Source organism: Equus przewalskii, chromosome 13 (assembly GCF_037783145.1).
Source record: "Equus przewalskii isolate Varuska chromosome 13, EquPr2, whole genome shotgun sequence".
Taxonomy (NCBI): Eukaryota; Metazoa; Chordata; class Mammalia; order Perissodactyla; family Equidae; genus Equus; species Equus przewalskii.
In genome coordinates this window covers 90,349,538-90,371,854 of record NC_091843.1, presented here as the reverse complement: position 1 = coordinate 90,371,854, position 22,317 = coordinate 90,349,538, and the positions used below count along the sequence as shown (strand labels likewise).

General features: G+C 36.0%; 1 protein-coding gene across 3 annotated transcripts in view; it reads left to right on the top strand.

Moving 5' to 3' along the window:
• The window catches only part of FCHO2 (FCH and mu domain containing endocytic adaptor 2), a 115,666-nt gene that overhangs the window by 60,994 nt on the left and 32,355 nt on the right, over positions 1–22,317 (top strand). For all 3 annotated transcript variants that reach the window (XM_070569861.1, XM_070569860.1, XM_070569859.1), the window contains 6 exons: positions 9,077–9,137; positions 9,419–9,591; positions 11,293–11,304; positions 11,652–11,676; positions 13,185–13,227; positions 21,119–21,207. In XM_070569861.1, coding sequence (XP_070425962.1) covers positions 9,077–9,137; positions 9,419–9,591; positions 11,293–11,304; positions 11,652–11,676; positions 13,185–13,227; positions 21,119–21,207 — 403 coding nt within the window. The remainder of the gene's footprint in view (positions 1–9,076; positions 9,138–9,418; positions 9,592–11,292; positions 11,305–11,651; positions 11,677–13,184; positions 13,228–21,118; positions 21,208–22,317) is intronic.

Genomic DNA, 22,317 nt, shown 5'->3' with positions numbered 1-22,317 from the left:
AATCTTTCTGAGAGAAATACTAACTAGGTTATTGTAAGTTCACTATTAAAATTACTTTACAGATGAGTTTTTGGCTTTATATTGCCAGATACTTTCCTCTTAAATAGAGAGTAGTTCTAACTACCTTTGAAAAGTGGACACATTGCTTTTAAGATTGGAATGGTGCCATATCGTATTGCTTTTTCCTGGGAAATATGCCAGATCTCAGATCTTCATACTCTTAAAATGTGGTGCTCTTACTAACTTATTCTTAGATCTATTAAAATACTACTTTATTTGCCATGTGTTTGAGTTTTAAGAGATTACCATTTTACAAGAAATAGCAACAACCAATGGTTAGTACTTTTCTGTGTGTATTTTGTTTTAAAGAAAATTTGTTTATATTTCTTGTTTGAATCTATTTCTTTCTATATAATTAATGAAGACATAGAGTGGAGCTCCCTGTGGTTATAATGGGAAAGTAGATTTTCCAAATGGTGTGAGTAATGTGTAGACAAACGCCTTTTCAAGTTGTCCATTGGACACTTGTCGTGTTGCTAAGTGTAGCAGCGTCGCGCTGTCTGCTTTGCTCATCGTTCTTGTCCGCACAGCTCTTGTTTCTTGCCCCAAAACACCTTGGTCTTTTACAGCATGAAGATGTACCGAAATAAAGAACCAGATATTTGGTGAAACATTGTGTTTTCTGTTACTTAAGTAAAATAAAACTAGTATTTTTGTTTCATATTTCAGCTTTAAAATAGAATATTATGATTTGTTAATAAATTTATAGTGAAAATAAAGTAGACTTCTGATGAACTCTAGGGTTCGAGTCGTCTGGAGCGATGGTGTGCCCCTTGCTGCTTGTCTGCCTGGGTGGCTGGGCTCCTACTGAATGAGAAGGTCACAGATGTGTGCCCTTGGCTTAGTACTCATTGTGCATTTTATTTCTAAATTAATTATTTGTAGTGCTTCTTTGATGGTAGTAACATGGAATAAAATCCTTAATACTTCATGTTTTATTACTTTATATATACTCTCAAGAAAAACATTTTCAGTTCTCTCAGTTCATTGATACTGTTCTATAATGATCAGTATTAACCAATTTTTAGTCAGTACTTATCTGGAATTAGAAAAGGGCTTTTAAAGAGGACACAAAATTCTGATGCCATAAGAAATTATTGATAAATTTGTGTAGAAATGAAAAACTTATAAAATTAGAAAAAATATACTATAGAAGGATTTGAATCACTACAGGTAATTTGGCAGAGTGGGTTAGCAAGACATGTAACAAGGGGCTAATTACTTTCCTTTGTAAAGTTTTATATAAATTAGTATAAAAGCTAAGCAAGCGCCCCAGTAGGAAAAGGAAAACAGGTAATTTTGATAAAAAGAAATAAAAGTAGTGATTAACCGTAAGAAATATTGTTCAAAATAGTAGTCTAATTCTGATACAATTACTATTACACCTATCATGTTGGCAAAAGTTTTGATATACTCATACTGTTGCTAGGAATGTAAATTGGTACCATCTGTCTTCTGGAGACTTGGCAGTGTCTCCTCGAATAAGAAATGTGTGTTCTTTTTGACCCTGCAGTCCTATCGCTAGGGGTTTCCTGTTATGGCTGTCTTTACAAACTTTGTGTATATATATATGTGCTTGATCAAGATCTATGCATATATAGAGGGAGGGGGTAGAGGCAGAGAGAACAAAAAACTGGAAACACTAAAGCATGCATGAAAATGAGGATTGGTTAAATACGTTATTAAACATTCACTTAACAAAGTAGTAATCAGATGTTATAGAATTAAGTTGTTCTGCGTCTGCTGATGTGGAAGGAGCTTGCTAAGTAAAAGCAAGTATCATTTCTTAAGTAATGGTGTTTTGAAAATGTGTGGGTATATGTGTTCCCTTTTTTAAAGAGAATGAGTTACAAGACACTTGACTGTGGTTTCTTGTGGTTTCAAAACAGAACTTGACTTGGACTTTGGGGGTCACAGAGGATTACACTGGTGGTCAGCAGGGATAGCGGGCTTTCATTTTTTTGTTGTTTTATTTATGGCCTGTTATTATTTATTTATGGACTATTTATGGCCTTTCATTTATGGCTGGTCTTACTAATTACTTAAAATCAGTAGTCTACTTTGGTAGGGAAATTATTGTTCATTTTTTGTTCCTTTTTAAAGTCTATGTAATTTAAAAAAATTATTTTGAGGGACGACATCCTTTGAAGATTGACCAAGGAAGTATGAATTGGTCTTTTCTTTTGGTTTTGACCGATTTCCCCTTTCTGAACAGAGAGATTGAGAAACATTCCAATGACTTGTGAGCTCTATCTTAATATATTTTTTTAAATCACTACCACTACTATCCACCAAAACTGCCTTTAAGATTGGTGAGTGAAGTTACTTCTCTTTCTTCTTCACACTGCTTTTGTCTTAACACTTTGCTCCAGCATTGTGGGGCCCTAATATAGAAACCATGGATTGAATGGACAAAGGGGTAAACAGGTAACATGTAAGTTTTTATTAGTATCAGGTTTCTGTGAATAGTTCTAGCATTGAAAACTTACTACACTGTTAAATGAAAGTTTTTATTTTCAAATAGTTATCAACGTACAGAAAGTTGTAAAGACGGTATAGAGCAGTCCCGTGTGCCTTTTACCCCACCCATTTCTCCTGTTGGTAACATCTTGCAAAACTACTGTTATACACTGACAGTTAAGATATTGACACTAAGACAGTCAAAACAGAACATGTCCATTACCACAAGGCTCTTTCCCGTTGATTGCCTTTCATAGCCACTTGCCCTCCATCCTCACCCCTCCTTCACCTCTGGCAACCACTAATCTTGTCTCCATTTCTATAATTTTGACATTTCAAGAATGTTATTTAAGTGGAATCAGACTGTATGTAACCTTTTGAGATTGGCTTTTTTCACTCAGCACAATTCTCTGGAGATTCATCCAGGTTGTTGCGTGTATGAAGAGTTCATTTCTGTTTATTGCTGAGTGGAATTCCGTGGGGTAGATCCATCGGAGTTTGTTTAACCAGTCGCCTGTTGTAGGACATCTAGTTGTTTCCAGTTTTGGGCTTTTAGAAATAAGTTGCCTTGCACAATTGTGCACAGATTTTTTGTGGACATAATGTCCGTCTCTGAATCTGGCAGTTTTCTTTCTGAACTCTGTTTTTCTGAAGTCTCATAGTAAGACAGTCCACTCTTTTCTTTTAAATTAATGTTTGCATGGTATATTTTTTTCCATTCTTTTACTTTTAGTCTACCTATGTTGTTATATTTGAAGTGGATTTCTGGTAGGTAGCATATAGTTTGGTCATGTGTTGATTTTATTTTATTTACTTTTTATTAAGATTATGATAGTTTACAACCTTGTGAAATTTCAGTTGTACATTATTGTCAGTTGTGTTGTAGGTACACCACTTCACCCTTTGTGCCCACCCCCATCCCCCTTTTCCCCTGGTAACCACCAATCAGTTCTCTTTGTCTACATGTTTAACTTCCACCTATGAGTGGAGTCATACAGAGTTCGTCTTTCTCTATCTGGCTTATTTCACTTAACATAATACCCTCAAGGTCCATCCATGTTGTTGTGAATGGGACTATTTTATCCTTTTTTATGGCTGAGTAGTATTCCATTGTATATATATACCGTTATCTTCTTTATCCAATCATCAGTTGATGGGCACTTAGGTTGCTTCCACGTCTTGGCTATTGTGAATAATGCTGCAACGAACATAGGGGTGCATGGGACTTTTGGAATTGCTGATTTCAAGTTCTTTGGATAGATACCCAGTAGTGGGATCGCTGGGTCATATGGTATTACTATTTTTAATTTTTTGAGAAATCTCCATACTGTTTTCCATAGTGGCTGCACCAGTTTGCATTCCCACCAACAGTGTATGAGGGTTCCTTTTTCTCCACAACCTTTCCAACATTTGTCACTTTTTGTTTTGGTTCCATTTGCCATTCTAACAGGTGTAAGGCGATATCTTAGTGTAGTTTTGATTTGCATTTCCCTGATGATTAGTGATGATGAGCATCTTTTCATGTGTCTATTGGCCATCTGTGTATCTTCTTTGGAGTAATGTCTGTTCATGTCCCCTGCCCATTTTTTGATCAGGTTGTTTGATTTTTTGTTGTTGAGATGTGTGAGTTCTTTATATATCATGGAAGTTAACCCTTCATCAGATATATAACTTGCAAATATTTTTTCCCAGTTAATGGGTTGTTTTATTGTTTCAATCCTGTTTTCCCTTGCCTTGAAGAAGCTCTTTAATCTGATGAAGTCCTATTTGTTTATTCTTTCTGTTGTTTCCCTTGTCTGAGAAGACATAGTGTCTGAAAAGATCCTTTTGATACTAATGTCAAAGAGTGTACTGCCTATATTTTCTTCTAGAAGGCTTATGGTTTCAGTTCTAATCTTTAGGTCTTTGATCCATTTTGAGTTTATTTTTTGTGAATGGTGAAAAAGAATGGTCAATTTTCATTCTTTTACATGTGGCTGTCCAGTTTTCCCAGCACTATTTGTTAAAGAGACTTTCTTTTCTCCATTATATGCCCTCAGCTCCTTTGTCGAAGATTAGCTGTACATAGATATGTGGTTTTATTTCTGGGCTTTCAATTCTGTTCCATTGATCTATGCACCTGTTTTTGTACCAGTACCATGCTGTTTTGATTACTGTAGCTTTGTGGTATGTTTTGAAGTGATGCCTCCAGCTTTGTTCTTTTTTCTCAGGATTGCTTTGGTCATTCGGGGTCTTTTGTTGCCCCATATGAATTTTAGGATTCTTTGTTCTATTTCTGTAAAGAATGTCATTGGGATTCTGATTGGGATAGCATTGAATCTGTAGATTGCTAAAGGTGGTATGGACATGTTAACTATGTTTATTCTTCCAATCCATGTGCATGGAATGTCTTTCCATCTCTTTATGTCATCATCAGTTTCTTTCAGGAAAGTCTTGTAGTTTTTGTTGTATAGGTCTTTCACTTCCTTGGTTAAATTTATTTTATTCTTTTTGTTGTGATTGTGAATGGGATTGTGTTCTTGAGTTCTTTTTCTGTTAGTTCGTTGTTAGAGTATAGAAATGCTACTGAATTATGTATGTTGATTTTATACCCTACAACTTTGCTGTAGTTGTTGATTATTTCTAATAGTTTTCCAGTGGATTCTTTGGGGTTTTCTATATATATAAGATCATGTCATCTGCAAACAGCAAGAGTTTCGCTTCCTCATTGCCTATTTGGATTCCTTTTATTTTCTTTTTCCTGCCGAATTGCTCTGGCCAAACCCTCCAGCACTATGTTGAATAAGAGTGGTGAGAGTGGACACCCTTGTCTTGCTCCTGTTCTCAAAAGGATGGCTTTCAGTTTTTGCCCACTGAGTATGATGTTGGTTGTGGGTTTGTCATATATGACCTTTATTATGTTGAGGTGCTTTTCTTCTATACCCATTTTATTCAGAGTTTTTATCATAAATGGATACTGTATCTTGTCGAATGCTTTCTCTGCATCTGTTGAGATGATCATGTGGTTTTTGTTTCTCATTTTGCTAATGTAGTGTATCACGTTGATTGACTTGCGGATGTTGAACCATCCCTGTGTCCCTGGTATAAATCCCACTTGGTCATGGTGTATATAATCTTTTTGATGTATTGGTGTATTTGGTTTGCCAAAATTTTGTTGAGGATTTTTGCATCTATGTTCATCAGTGATATTGGCCTGTAGTTTTCCTTCTTTGTGTTGTCCTTGTCAGGTTTGGGGATCAGGGTGATGTTGGCTTCATTATCATATAATGTGTTAGGGAGTGCTCCATCTTCCTCAATTTTCTGGAATAGTTTGAGAAGGATAGGTATTAAACCTTCTTTGAATGTTTGGTAGAATTCTCCAGAGAAGCTGTCTGGTCCTGGACTTTTATTTTTGGGGAGATTTTTGATTACTGTTTCAATGTCTTTACTTGTGATTTGTCTATTCAGATGCTCTATTTCTTCCTGCTTCAGTTTTGGGAGGTTGAAAGAGTCTAAGAATTTATCCATTTCTTCTAGGTTGTCCAATTTGGTGGCATATAGTTTTTCATAGTATTCTCTTATGATCTTTTGTATTTCTGTGGTATCCGTTGTGATTTCTCCTCTCTCATTTCTAATTTTATTTATTTGATTCTTCTCTCTTTTTTTCTTAGTGAGCCTGGCTAAGGGTTTGTCAACTTTGTTAATTTTTTCAAAGAACCAACTCTTTGTTTCACTGATCCTTTCTGCTGTCTTTTTTGTTTCAATTTCATTTATTTCTGCTCTAATTTTTATTATTTCCCTCCTTCTACTGACTTTGGGCTTTGTTTGTGGTTCTTTTTCTAATTCTGTTAGGTGTCGTTTGAGATTGCTTATGTGAGATTTTTCTTGTTTATTGAGGTGAGCCTGTATTGCAATGAATTTCCCTCTTAGGACCACTGTTGCTGTGTCCCAAATGAGTTGATATGGCGTGTTTTCATTTTCATTTGTCTCCAGATAATATTTGATTTCTTCTTTAATTTCTTCAGTGATCCATTGTTTGTTCAGTAGCATGTTGTTTAGTCTCCACATTTTTGCCCCTTTCCTGGCTTTATTCTTATAGTTGATTTATAGTTTCATAGCATTATGGTCAGAAAAGATGCTTGATATTATTTCAACCCTCTTGTTGAGGCTTGCTTTGTTTCCCAAGATATGGTCTGTCCTTGAGAATGTTCCATTTGCACTTGAGAAGAATGTGTAACCTGCTGTTTTTGGATAGAGTGTTCTATATATATCTCTTAAGTCCATCTGGTCCAGTTTTTCATTTAATTCTGTAATTTCCGTGTTGACTTTCTGTCGGTCATGTGTTTTTTAATCCTTTCTGCCAGTCTCTGTCTTTTGTTATATTTGTATCATTTTATTTAATGTAATTTTTGACGTGTCAGGGCTTGAGTCTGCCATTTTATTTTTTGTTTTCTGTTCATTCTGTTTTTTGTTTTCATTTTCCTGCCTTTAGATTATTTGAACCTTTTTTAGAATTCCATTTTGGTTTATTTATAGAGTTCTTGAGCGTATCACTTTATAGCTTTTCAAATGGTGGCTCTAGTTCACTCTCTAGTGCTTTCAGATAGTTGTTTATGTATTTTGAGCAGCGTTTATAGTTGTAATCTGCAGGAGGTTGATCCAAAAACAGCTTACTCAGTCCTATCTGAAACAGCTCCGTATTTTAAATTATTGCATCATACTGTATAGCATGTTGTAAACAAATTTAAAAGTAGCGTCAGTTGGCAAATCCCAGCTAGAACTTCTAGAAGATCAACCATCTTCTATGTTTGTTTCTGGTATATTCTGGAAATAGGAATAAAGTATTCTAAAAAACTTCTCATTCTGGTTACTAATGAATCCACATTTGACAAAGTTTCTTTGCAAATTAGCAGGCAGGATGTAGAACTCAAAGAAAGTGCTCTACTGCTAGGGTCATAACGACATCACTTGTCAACTTTTATCTGTGGAATCTGCCCTTTACCTCTAGACTCTAATCCAGTCTGTCAATTCACTGCTGACGACATTAGACTGTTCATTCAGCCTGGAAGCTGTGGCCGTGTAAATTCTGCTCTTAGTTCTTCACCTAGTGCTGTGCCTGTCAGATGAGCAATCCTTCATGTTCCTCTTGCTGAGCTTTAGCAAGTGATTGCAGAAGGAACGACACACTTTGCTAGTAGAAGGGTATTGGCTGTCCAATTACAACTGATTTCTTGGTAGTGTTTTTTTCTTTTTAAAACTTTTATTTGGAAATAACTTCCAACATACAAAAAAATACAAGAATACAATTAGTGCAAAGAACACTTGTGTACCATTAACTCTTACTACATTTGCTTTAACAGTTACATTCTCCCTACATCTGTGCATGTGTTTGTGTGTGTGTGTAATATTTTTTCCTGATCCATTTGAGCACACATTCTGTGTATTATGGCCCTTTATCTCTGAATACTTAAGTATGTGTTTCCTAAAAGTAGGAATGTTCCCTTACGTAACCACAAAGACACACAGAGAAGTGTCCTCCCTCCTGTGTCCCTTCTATTCCATTGTCCTCCCTTGTAGGCAGCCAACTTGGTTGTGTTCCGATTTATCCCTCCAGTGTTTTTTTTTATATAAAGATAAGCAGATATCTATATGTTTCGAAATTTTCCCTTTTTCGCTTAAAAGATATACTGTATATGTTATTTTATACTTGGCTTTTTTCAGTTAGCAGGATCTCCTGGAAGTTACTTGATTATCAGTTCACAGAAGCCTTTCTCATCTGTTTTTTTAATAGCTGCATAGTACTCCATTTTGTGTATGTGCCATAATTTATTCAACTATGCTTTAACATGTAGGTACTTTCCACTAATTTTGAGTTATAAATAATCTTTGATGAATAATCTTCTTTCATATGTATTTTTAAATTGTTGGGGGTGTATTTTCGGGGCAAATTCCTAGAAATGGAATTTCTGGGTGGAAGAGATATTGCTAAACTTCTGTCTGTAGGGATTATATTATTTTGTATCGTACCAGCAAAGTGCATAAGAGTACATTTTCTCACAGCTTTGCCAACAAAGTGTATTTTCAAGCTTTTGAATTTTTGCCAGTCTCATGGGTAAGAGATGGTATTTTAGTAGAGTTTTAATTTTCTTGGTAGCCTTTTATTTCTCTTTTTCTATATTTTTGATATATACTTCCATTTACTTAAGCTGTCAGTCCTCTGATTTCACCACCTCTCTTCCCCAGACACACACAGTCTTGTGCTTTTATTTCTTCACTTTGAAGACTTGTGAAAATTTGGTTATGCGTGGAATTGCTGGCATTCCTACCCGAACACCTGTTCTCTCCCTCTGTTTCATTTTACAAGGCTTTTCTCCTTCAGACATCTGAAGCGTGGACTGTGATTTGAAACTAACTAAAACGATGTGATTTTCCCACAGTGTTAGTAATTTTGTTAACCTGTTGATATTTGATAAATGATATAGCCCCTCGGTAATAGTTAAGGCTATTTTGTTAATCTTTAATATATTTGTAGTTGGAGCCATCGTTACAGTAAAGTTCTTTTTTCTTTTTCCCATAGAACATTCCTGATGTAGATGAAGAAGGCTATAGTATAAAACCAGAAGCAAATCAGAATGATATCCTTTTATCATGTGGATATTCTTATGGATTGTGTTGGCATACAGTAGACAGTTAGAACAACATAATTTATTATTTAATAAAGACTGTTCAAATTGTTAATTATAATAAAATGTGACTCCATGTTCTTCATTTGACATGTTTTTATTAATAAAAGTTAGTAGTTATATTTCTCTAAAGTCCCTCTTATCTCTTAAAGGTTTTTGTTCCTTTTTATAAATGTGAAAAAACTGGTTATGCATTAGGGTAATTTAAACACAATTCTTTAACTGATACTCACATACCAAAGAGAACCATTTCTACTCATCTAGTGATTCTGATTCTGAAGATGAAGAGCCAAAGAAGTACCGGATAGAGATCAAGCCTGTGCACCCAAACAACTCGCATCACGCCGTGGCTTCCTTGGATGAGTTGAAAGTGTCCATAGGAAACATCACACTCTCCCCAGCAGTATCTGTAAGTAAGAAGATGAGCATGTTTGTGCTTCTTAGAAGACTTTTTTTTTTTAACCTTGTCTGCCTGCATCTGTTTAATTTTAGGAATAATAATAAATGAAACATCACTTAGCAGTAGTTAAGCAGGTTGGATGAGGCAATATTTAGTTTATAATTTTTTTCGGCTTTATTAAAGTATACGGTTTTATAATGTTTATGTAGGCAGGTGAACATGTGAGTTTGGCTTAGTTTTGCTTCCTTTTGAAAGTGTCTTACAAGGAATCGAAAATGTAGAGTATCCACTATTTCTGCCATTTGTTTTATTTTATGTCTCAGGCAGAATTTTGTGAACTGGCATTGTTAATCTTTTCCTCATCTAATGTTAAAGTTTTTCGTCCGTGTTTTTTGACCCTTATGTAAAAGGAAATTCCGTAAAATGATGAGTTTAAAGATTAAGTTATATCTTCGCATTTTTTTGTCTGTCACTACATGTTTGTTTTTCCATACTTTTCATACAAGGAACGGCACAGGTAAGAGTTCTTAGTGATAGTGGTTAATTCCTCAGTTCTAAGATACCGTACTTAATAACTTTTGAGGGAGGAAAAATATATCACCCTAATAGATCTTTTTATTGATGTCATATTCTAAACCCAGAAAAGTTAAACTATGGGAAGAAGCATGTCTTAGAATAACAATGTAGTATATCTGTATATGCTCATCATAATTGATATTAGACCTCTTCTTCTTGATAATGGAGAATAAAAGTTCTCACCATTCTGTACTGTTATTTAATTACATACTTTAAGTATCTATGTATATTTGTTTGGAAAAAAGTGTTTTTCTCTCAGTCATGTGCTTTTGCAATTTAATTTTGGAACTGTCTTTTCCACCAAAAAGATAGATTTTTGAAGTTAGATTTTATTCTTCCATTATATTTAACATTAAGATTAATGCCAAGATTAAATTATGGGTATATATATGAAATAGGAATTTGTGAAACGATTAAAAATGTTTGTTGTGTAAGAGCAAAGCCAACCTAAAAATATGTATGTAAATAAATAAAAGCCTAGAGGAGTATATACCGAATGTTAAGCATCTATTTCTGGGTAGTGAAATCCTCGATGGTTTTAAATTTTCTCCTTTGTGCTCTTCTCTCTTTTCTTTTTTCTGTTTTCTTTTTTTTAATGAGAAAGGTTGGTCCTGAGCTAACATTTGTTGCCAGTCTTCCTCTTTTTTGCTTGAGGAAGATTGTCCCTGAGCTAACATCTGTGCCAATCTTCCTCTATATTATGTGGGACACCTCCATAGTGTGGCTTGATGAGTGGTGCTAGGTCTGCATCCGTGATCCGAACTGGCAAACCCTGGGTTGCCAAAGCAGAATGTGCAAACTTAACCACTACGCCACTGGGCCAGCCCTTCTCTTTTCTATTTTTTAAAAAACAGTGAACATGTATTAATTTCATACTCAGAAAATAAATAATACTTTGCAAAAGTTTGGTAGTTAATATTGAGTTTGGAAGGAGGATATTGTGAGTATATTTCATTGCCCAGTTTGCTTATCTAGCTTAAGTGTGTTTTCCCTCAACAATGTATGTGTTTTAAGATGTATAGATTTTAGGTATGATTCAGAAGGGAATAGACAAATTATTAGAGCAGGAAAATACGATATTTTAAATTCTAAAATGAACACTGTGTCTTTCTTTTTCCTTCCATGTACTGCTAGAGACACAGCCCAGTAAGTGCAATATTTTATATTTTTACCTATTGACTTTATAAAATCATTGTAATATTTAAACATTCATTTTCAAAATATTTATGTTAAATTTTTAAAATAACAAGTTACAGTATTTTGCTGTAGATATTATTGAATGTTAAAGGTACATGCCTTATATTTTCACTAGAAAACAAAAACTACTGAAAGTTTTTTCTATATATCTTTCTATGTAAATATAGTTTACAATTGAGCCGATATACTAAAAACAACTTAAAATTAGGTTCCCAGTATTAACATTTTACCAAATTTTTCATTAACAAATTAAATTATTTGTTTGATGGCACTGAGTTTTTGCATTTCTGTTTTAGGTGCAGATGAATCGGAATTCGTCTAGTAAGTTTGACATTTAAATTGGTTATTTTATGTCTATTAAAATTTATCAGGCAATTTGCTAAGCTTGTAGCCTTACATATGTAGTTATAGAAATAACTGTTTTTTTCTCATCATGAGCCTTGACAACAGACTAGAAAAGATACTTACTTTAAACAGGAGACAACTTATCTATATTATTTCTTTTAGTGTTGAGATATACCTTAAACTTAAATACATGGCTACAACATTTTTCAGAAGTCAACAAAGCCAAAGCGTAGCTTCTGATTAAGAATGTTCAACTGGCATAACTCTGCCTCATGAGCTGGAAGGCATTTATAAGATGAGTAAGCTTTAGCTTTACCTATGTGTAAGTCATATCATGATTGCAGTTTCTATTATATGGCTTTTAGTATAGTAACTTTACTAAAAACATTTTTGGAACGCTAACATCTTTTGTAGACTCGTGCAAATAACAAGGGTTGTGGGAAAAAGAGTTGAGGCAGTCAACTCAAAAGCTGTGCAGTTTTACAAACATGACGCTTGATAAAAACTGTAACATGAATCCTAATACAATTCTAACACAATTAAAAAGACCTATTAAATTTATAATAAATACCGAACTAAAAGTAGGACTTTATTTTTTGAGTCCCTTGATGATAAGGGATGTGTAGAAAATGAGGATAAAAGGGAGAAATTGAGTTATGGAGGTGAGGGCAAAATATGGAAAGATGGAGTGCAGTAAGCACTTTGAGGCAAAACAAATGGCCAAACTGAGCCCAATGGTAGAATGTGGCGTGAATGGGCATCACGTACAGTGTGGTATTCCTCACGCTCTGCTGCAGTTACCCATGTTGATGTCTTTTGTGTTCGTCAGCTATTGCTTGGTGATGCAAAACCTTAAGGTCCAGGGAGAATTGCTCATGAAGCAACATGACTTTTGCATCGCCGATGCTATGCTCCTGTGTTAGTTGCTTATGAAATGATTCACATTGCAGTGCGAAAGGTAGCAATACAGCTGCCTTCTCAAGAAGGAGGCTGCTGCTTTAGGTTGTTGTCAAAATTCTACCTGTTCAGAATAGGACATTCTTCAAGAGTCCATGACTATTTCTGGTCAATATAACAGTCACTAATAATATTCTTAGAACTTGAAAAATGCTTTCATGATTCATCAGTTATAATTCTTGAGTAATACTTTCAGAAGTATTTAAACATTTTTTCTAATTTTTACAGTTGCAGCCCATATTTTCTCTTCTGAACAGCAGTTTTATTTTAATGAATATTATAGTTTGGTTGACATGTCATTTCTTACCAAAGATTTAGCAGAAATTCAGCTATTTTAATATTCTTAAGCATGATAGAAAGCTTGTTAAAGGCTTATTTTTTTCTTCATAATTGTTTAAATTATATTTATGTTATTCCAGGAGTTTTAAAGTGTTCATAGTAATGAGCTGTGTGTGTCATGTTTCTCCTTACATTAAAAAGTTTCTCAGATTATGAATTTTTTAATAATGTTTCAATTTTTTAATCAGGTGAAGAGTTAACAAAATCAAAGCCGTCTGCTGCATCCAATGAGTAAGTTTCACATTAACATTTTTTTACAATAGATTTTATTTTTTTAGAGCCTTTTTAGGTTCATAGCAAAATTGAGTGCAAGTGTTTGCATTTATTCTCTGCCTCTACATAATTCCCAGCCTCCCCCACCATCACAGCCCCCCACGTGTTGCAATTGATGAACCTCTGTTGACACATCAGTGTCACTCAGAGTCCGTGGTTTACATCAGGGCTCACTCTCGGTGTGATACTTAGATACTAGAAGTTTTGACAAATGGATGATGACAGGTGTTCACTAATACCATAGTTTCACTGCCCTAAAAATCCTCTGTCCTCCATCTGCTCATCCTTTTCTCCCCACTGCATTCAAATTTTAAGTATCCTTTTGGCCTTTTCTCTAGAGAGTTTTATCATCTCTGCAGTTTCAATTTCAATAGAGTGTTGTTAATCATCCTATTTTCTAAGCTGTGAAACACCATGTGGAATTTTTGGTTGTTTTAAATTATTTCTCATTTGACAATAATTCTTTTTATAATAGATTTTTAAAAATCCATTTAACTGTTTAGCCTTTGTTGCCTCACTGCTTCTAAATAAATGATAGCATCCCAAGTACGTATGTGTCTGTATTTCAGCCAGTTATTTTCATGGAAATTTGCTCACTTTTTCCTTCAGTTTTTGCTGGGACCTTGTAAAATAAACCATATACTTCATGAGCTTCCTAATGAGGAAGTCTCTCAATTAAGTTGTGTCAACCTTAAAAATAAAACAGCCAGTTATTCTACCAGAAAAACGAGCTTATTTGGGAATAGCCAAGGAATTGCAGTTCAGGGTGTGCATGCTATGGTGGACCACAGACAAATCCAACAAACAAGGGAGACAACCATTAGTTTATAGAGAAAAAGGAGGCAACTGGGAGGGTTTGTTTTGAATGAAAGTACGTTGGAGAAAAGCAAGAGTTCAGGGTGGTGATGGTTTCTCACTGGCTGAGTTGCTGGGGTCGGCAGTTTCTGTTTGCGATACAATGCACATTTCTTCCTGTAACTGACAATTTTTTCCTATTGACCACTTTTCTTGAGATCTGTAATTGACTATCTTCCCTTCAACTGACCTCCAGTAGTACTGCATGGGAGCACCCCCTTCTGGCCTCCTAACTCCATTTTAAATGAGGTTTCCCTTTACTAATTTTTCATATTTTCTCCTTTTGATCAAGATCTTTCTCCTAAAGCATCACTGGTCAAGAGTTAGGTTCTCTGTGCGTAGTGCTTTTGTCCCTTGGTGCCAGGAAGGACCTTTCCTGGTTGTCATGTACCATGTTGAAGGGAAAAATGCATAGTGGTTGGAAACCGTTTAGGCCACATTTGAGTAACAAGGAAGGCAAAGAAGGAGAGCTCTCAGGTGCCTCTTATTCAGAATCTTTAGTCGTCCGAGGTTGTAAGCGTCAGAAATCATTTCAGATTGTTGTGTTAACATCCCCTTATTAGGTATGTTATGGTTGTAAAAGTTCAATCGGCAATAGGTACGGAGTTTAACAACGAGTACACAAAGCAGGAATGAAGAACAATACAACAAGCCCAATCTGTATGATAGTTCCACATGAGGAACTCAGACCTCAGGGTGGCCACCTGAATAAATCGGAAGACAGTGGGTTATTGGGGGGAATTGGTGTCGACCAACGTGCTTGCTCTCTAATTCCAGGTAGTTGGATCTCTCCTTGCCCAGAGGTGTTTACCCTGTGCAGTATGAGGTGGTCGTTACCGTAGGGATCTAGAACTGCCCTGGCCAACGAGTGAAGTGACCATTGTTGGGTCACAACTGCTTTGGCTATGGAATGGCCATCTCTTTTAGTGTTAGGGAGAGATACTAATCGTTTGTTCACTGCACTTACTCCGATTGTGGAAAGAAAGCTCTCCCTGCAGAGGCAAACCCAGAATCGTGCATGCCTCCTGGAAGTTCTTGTCTGAGGCGAGGAGAAGAATTTAGTGAGACTGGCCAATGAGAGGCTTCTGACTGGTTATGCAGGGAGAACGGGGTGGTGAATATGACAAGGGCACCCTGTCCTCATACTCTCCAGCTGTCAAGGCAATGAGATACCCAAGCATAAAGGCTATTGTCAGATCCTCCAAGTACGTCACCAGGACTGTACATAAGGCTCCTGCATAAGTAACAGTACCTCTGACTCATTCACTGGCATAGAGGCATGAGCACCATTTAACCAAGGCTCAGACATTGTGGTGTTACATATTGAGAGGTTGCCTAAATATATGGATATATATCAACAAGTGTACAAATGATCCAATTTACATTGGTCGCTCTACAGAATTCATCATATAAACATTCATAAGATGTCTTTCTTTCCCAAGGTTGGGTTGAATTAAAGCAAGGAGCTAAATTAGTCAGGTTTAGTACCCTGACTTTATAAAATGGGCCTGCAGAACAATTTAAACATACAATGGCATCTGGAATTCCAGTGACATTACTTAGAGAGTGACCAAGGGGTCTTTATTGTCCTGAACAGATCAAGGTTTCTGATGGCAAATGCAGCAAATAGAGAGGTTTACTCCTTTTGCTCGGGATTGGGAAATATGGACAAAGGCATTATCCTTCCACAGCAGGGAGGGAGGAAACAGTGAGATAGAGCAATGAAAGAAAAGTGTGCAGGCCTGGTCCAGACATCCTGGGAAAGCTGTCTGCCTCAGATGTCAGCTGCTTCTCTTCCTAGTCAATTTGATTTGGAGGTCTCCAGCATTTGTATAGGACTAGATGTCAGGTGGAGCCTTCTTGAGCTGTGAGATGTGTACCCAAGGCATGAGTCCTTATAGGTTGGCTGCCATCTGGGTAGTGAGGAGGGCCCAGTATAGGCCCTTCCAAGGAGATTTCAAGGGCAGTAAAAGTGGGAATTATTAGTTTAGAGTATCATAGAAATTTAAGGAAAACTAGAAGAATTTGGGATCCAGTCCAGCCTATAGGTATGTAACAAAACCTTAAAGACAGTTAATAGGACTAGAATTTAATATCTACAAAGGTGCAAACATAATTTCTCTCTCCACAATTACCCCCATTTTTACTAAAGATAATCATAGTAAAACTAGTTTTTTTGTATTAAACTTGGCCTGATTATATAAATGCAGCAAAAATAGTGGGTGACCATATAAGCTCTTTTTTAAGATTGTTCTCCTGAAACCTTGTAAGCAAGCAGTTCCTTAGAGCTGTCTGATCATTTCTGAGACTGTGTTACTTTTTTGAATATGACATCTAGTCACGGCCTTGGTAGCATAGCCAGCATTTCCTGTTATGTTCTGTTACAAGGAGAACAGGCCTTCAGTGAGCCCATGCAAATACGTCTTTTGTCATGAAAAGAATACTGAAGAGTTTCTGAATTCTGGAGGGATCAGGTAGAGAGAAAAAGATAAATTTCAACCCTTTTTGCAAAGATACAACTTACCAAATTGCTGTAAGTTATAGATAGCTTAGAGAAGAGAAAAAGGGGTTCTGTACATCTGGAAAAACAAAATATTAAAGCAATCAGTCTTTCATTTGAGTTCCAGAGACTCCCATCCATTTCAGTTATGTTCTTAAAGTTATTAAAACTTGTATTCCAGAGTACTTGTGAAAATCTTTTCTATGACTTTCTCTGAAAATGAAACATGTTTTGTAAAAGCATTACAGTAAAACAATAACTGTCTATAACTGGTGAAATACTTTTTTTTTAAAAAAAAGGCAATGCATAAATGCAACTGACAGGAAAATTTGGGTATTTTTGTGACATATATTTTAGATAGTAATTAGAATTACAGGTAATAACATTATATTGGGACATATTATTAGATATTTAGGAATTTTATACAATTTCCAGAACACTTTTTAGTCACATTCACCCATACAGTATAACCTACAAAAGGCTTATTATTGCTTATTCAACCATGCTTCTCGTGTAGTTTGACAAATAAGCCATTAGTATAACATCTCTCTTTTTATAAGAAGAGGGAACAAATCCTTTGAGATGTCCCAGATGCTGTCTCGAAAATCCCAAAGTTATATCCAGGTCAAAAAGACTTCATTTAGAATTTGAATATTTTGGGAAGCCTGTGAAAAATATCAAAAGGTTTGGACAGTTGACCCAATAGGATCACAGATCATTATGAAATAATACTTAAGTATCTATTTGACCAAAGTAAAACGAAAAGGTTTCAAAGGCAAATACAAAAGATTACATGGTTGTAAGCAAAACGTACGTCTTTAATACTAAGAAGACTCAGTTCTCATACGTAATTAAAGACCTGATAGAAACAACCCAGGAAATTAAGAAAGAAAACCTTGTCCTTTCAATACAAAAGAAAGCCAAATTTTAATTTCGCATCAGCTTGTTTTGGTATTAAAACTCATTTTAATAAATTCATTTTAATCTTAGCCGACTTGACCACACGTTAAAATTTCTTTCCCAATATTCCTTTCCACACACCTTCTATACTTTCTTTTTACATTTAGATTTTGTCCTATGTTTTCCTCTTTCCCATTCCAAAATAAGCAGCCTCTCTTTAGGACAAAATTACTTTCTTTTCCCTCAACAAAATGCATTTCCGTTCCTCATACCTTCTTTTATCAAAACACACATCCTACTTTTTTTGCATATGCAGGTGTTTCCTGTATTAATACATATATTGATTAGCATTCTTAGCGCTGGGTCTGGCCCGGTGGTGCAGCAGTTAAGTTCACACATTCTACTTTGGTGGCCTGGGGTTCCTCGATTCAGATCCCAGGTGCAGACCTATGCACTGCTTGGCAAGCCATGCTGTGGCAGGCGTCCCACGTATAAAGTAGAGGAAGATGGGCCCAGATGTTAGCTCAGGGCCAATCTTCTGGGGTAAAAAGAGGAGGATTGGCAGCAGATGTTAGCTCAGGGCCAATCTTCCTCAAAAAAAAAAAAAAAAAAAGGAATTCTTAACCCTTAGAATCTTTAATTCCTAATGAAAAACTAAGAAGTAAGACATTGTGAACTATATTAGCATTTTGCAGCTTGGCAGACTTACCTTTTATAAATTTCTAGAAACGTACCCTTTTTCATAGAAAATTCCTGTGTGTGGCAGAAAACATGTTTACTAATAGAGCAAATATTTTTAGTTTCTCTGCAATAGGAAGCCAAAAGTAGATAAACGTATGTTCAGTAATTAATCGTATTCGGAATAAATTAGATATTCAATGACCATCCATTATTTTAATTTAACAGTGTAAATTTTGATCTTATTTACATTTATTTAAATTATCATCAATTATAGGAAGAATCGTATACTGCATCCAAACAGAAATGGACGACCTGAGCAACTCAGCCAATGAGAAACCGTCACCACCCCAAACTCTTGCTTTTCTCCAATGGACTTTTGTTCAAAACAACCCCTCCCAATTTCCTCCTTTTTCTCTAAAAACTAACGTTCCTCTCCCTTGTTTACTGGATTTGCCTGTAGGAAGGTTTCCCTCAAAACGTTAGATGATTGGGATCCCGTTTTTGAAATTTCCTCTGAAAACTGAAGAAAGTTGCTAGAGTCCTAGCCCTGATTTCTGAAGGACTCTAAAAGCAAAAGAAAGTTGCTGGATTCCCAGCCCTGATGCCAAAAGGACTCTGGAAACCAAAGACAACTTCTGGATTTTCAGGAAGCCTGAACCCCAAAAGAGACTGTGTTCCCTTCAGAAAATAGCTGAGTACTCACCAAGGACAGTGCCTTGAACCTAAGGACGTAGTCCCTCCCCCGAGAGGACAAAGCCTCTCCTGATCCCAAATAAAGTTTGAGAGCTCAGAAGGCAAAGGGAGGGAGAGCTCAAATTCCAAGAGGAGACTGACCAAACCGAAAGCAGGCGGCCATTCGCAGAGTGATGAGCACCAGGGGCTCCGTGCGAGTACCCTGCTGAGTTCTGAGAGCTGTCTCCTCTTGGGGGGTCTTCTTCATATCCCACTTTCTGACATCATATATGTCAACCTTAAAAAATAAAACAGCCAGTATTTTACCAGCAAAACAAGTTTATTCGGGAATAGCCAAAGAATTGCAATTCAGGATATGCGTGACGGACCGTAGGCAAATCCAGCAAACAAGGGAGAGGAATGTTAGTTTTTAGAGAAAAAGGAGGAAATTGGGAGGGGTTGTTTTGAACAAAAGTCCACTGGAGAAAAGCAAGAGTTCAGGGTGGTGATGGTTTCTCATTGGCTGAGTTGCTCAGGTCGTCCATTTCTGTTTGGGATGCAGTATACGATTCTTCCTATAATTGATGATTCTTTCCTGTCGATGGCTTCTTTTGAGGTCTGTAATTGGCTGTCTTCCTGTTGATGTCTTCTTTCTGTTGGGGTCTGTAATTGATTATCTTTTCTTGTAATTGACCTTGAGTGGTACTGTGTGGGAGCTCCCCTTCTGGCCTCCTGACTCCACTTTTAATGTTTTTTTTATTTTCGCACTTGCAAAAGGAGAGGGCTAGAGGACACGTTGCCAGCTCTTCTTAAATAGAAAAAAAATATTTTAAGACAATGTTGCATGGGTCCTTCTTCACTTGTGTATCTATCAGTAAGAATACTTTCTTTTTATGTTTTTTTGCATAAGTAAAAGTAGGCTTAATTAAATGGATAGCTTAAAATGGTTTGATACTTTTGAAGCGAGGCACTAATTGAGCACAGTGGTGGTATTCATTTGATTTAGCATTTTTAAAGATACATTGTTTAGTGCTTTAAAACTTTGCTTTTAGGAATTATTTATGCAAATGCAATTCTGGGCTTTATCATACAAGGTGTAGTGTGCTTCCATGTAGGTGCATGTTGAGATACTAGGTATGTGCTTATAGATAATTGTAACATTTTCATTATAGCGGGCCTGTTTCCTAAGATTTTTTAAAAATAATGGCAGCTTGATACATTAAAATATTTTAATGGGTATTTTCTTTTTTTTAATACCTTAAATATATACAATTTTTATTTGCCAACCATACCTCAATAAAGCTGAAAAAAAAGAGGTGATGACAAAGGTCAGATGCTTCAGGATCCTCGAGATAGGCATCTTAAAAGGGGTGACTGGAATGAAAGAGAAAGTCAAAGAAAGAGCCAGGAATTGAATCCTGAGAGCGACCAGTCCAGTGGATTCCCAGGGGTCCGCGGGGGAAACCTTTGGTTATGCAGCATGTTGAGTTTTTTGAAACTAGAATATTGATGCTCCTGATGATTTTGTCCGTAGTCTTGGTTCTCTCCTATAAAAAGGCGTGTATGATCCAGACTGTCTTCAGACCACCTCAGGGGCCCAGGCAGTGGGTTGCCCAGAGAGGAATTCCACCCACGCGTGATAGAGCACAGTGATCACGCCTTTAAAGTCTGTATCAGGACGTTGGGCTAGAGCCACCATTCTGTACTTGAGAAGTACTTTTTAAAAAATCCTTTACCCTTCTTCTTAATCTTTGAAAGGAAGTATGGCCTTATGAAATTTCTACCTGATTTCATATCAGAAAATTAAGACATTTTCTGTCCAAGACTGGGTGCCAAGTCAATCAGTAGACTTGACACTGTTGTAGAATTAAGTAGCTGTGTGTCCTTAGTCAGCTCATTTAGACTCTCCGTGTTGCTTTTCTTCATATGTAAAGCTGAAATCATTATTTGCATTCTGGCAGCCCCTAAGCTTGCTAGAGTATGTCACAGTGCAGTCAGTGGGGGTAAATTTTCCCTACTCTCCCCTGCCAGCTTCAGATAATGTTATTGTAGGTTCTTATAGCAATTAATAAATACTTGTTTATTAAATGTTGTTTCTTAACATATTCCATTGATAGACTATCCAACTTTTTAATCATATATTGAGCTGTTATAATTCTGTGAAATAAAAATAAGTGACTAGATTTTATACTAATAAAATATTCCTTTGTTAAAATCCTTATTTTTAAAATGTTATGGCAGGAAAGGGACCAGTGATTTACTGGCTTGGGACCCCCTGTTTGGACCATCTCTTGATGCCTCTTCAGCTTCACTGACTTCATCATCATCAGGTAAAATATATATGTGTATATTTTTAAATTTTTAAACTGAGGAATATAGTAGTTACTTTTTTTCTAGTTGATTTATTCATCAGTTGTATGTAATACTTAATGATCAAAATTTTTTTAACTTGTCCTCTTGATTATATTGCCAGATAAAAGTTTTATACTGGTTTTGTTAACTTACATTAACACTTTTTTTTCATTTATATATTTATTTCTTGGCATCATTTTCATATCAATGTCTAAATAACTCTTATTGTTTACAGATAATTCAACCACATAGATGTGCATTAATGTTACCAGTCCTTTCTTGATGAACGTTCTGGTTGCGTGTAACTTTGTAGGATTATGAACATCCATGGATGCAATGAAGTTTGTGCACACCTCATAATCTCCTCATAAAGATTTATTAGTACAAGATTTATGAGTCACAAGATATGCCCATTGATACTTAGTGCCAAACTGCTTTCCAGAAAGGCCTTAAGCGCTTCCCAAGGAATGTATGAAAGAACTTGAATGCTTTTTTAGTTATTGTTTTTGCAAGAATATGTTTCTCTTTTCTTTAAAATATAAAAATCCCATTAGCCAACCCTCAAAGCAGGAATCAAAAGTGCGTATTTAATAAAACCACTGCTTTTTCAAAGCAAGAAAATAAAATCTCTGTAAGTTGGTCTTCACCCTCCTCTGGGGCTTCAGAAATGCCGTTGCTATTTGGGGCTGAGGGAGCGCTGGAATAGTGGGGCGAGAACTGGAATTGCTCGAGCTCCTGCCCTTGGGCTCTGCTGGGAGCTGCGCACATTCGTTCAGTTTCTCCTCACTACCTGCTGCAGGAAATCCTTGTTATTGTCCTGTTTTATCGATGAAGAAAGGAAAGCTTGAGAGGATCAGAAACTTGTCGAAGATCGTACAACTAGGAAAGGAGCGTAGGTTCAAACGTAGATCTTACTAATTCTAAAATCTTTGTTCCATTCACACCCTCTGTGGCACATTAACAAAACAATAAACGTGTTGAAACATTGTATTATTAATAATAAAATAAACACTAGGATATAAAGTTAGACTGGGGAGAAAACTAGTATTTTAAACAATTATAAGTGACTTTTCAGCAGCCTTAGCCTG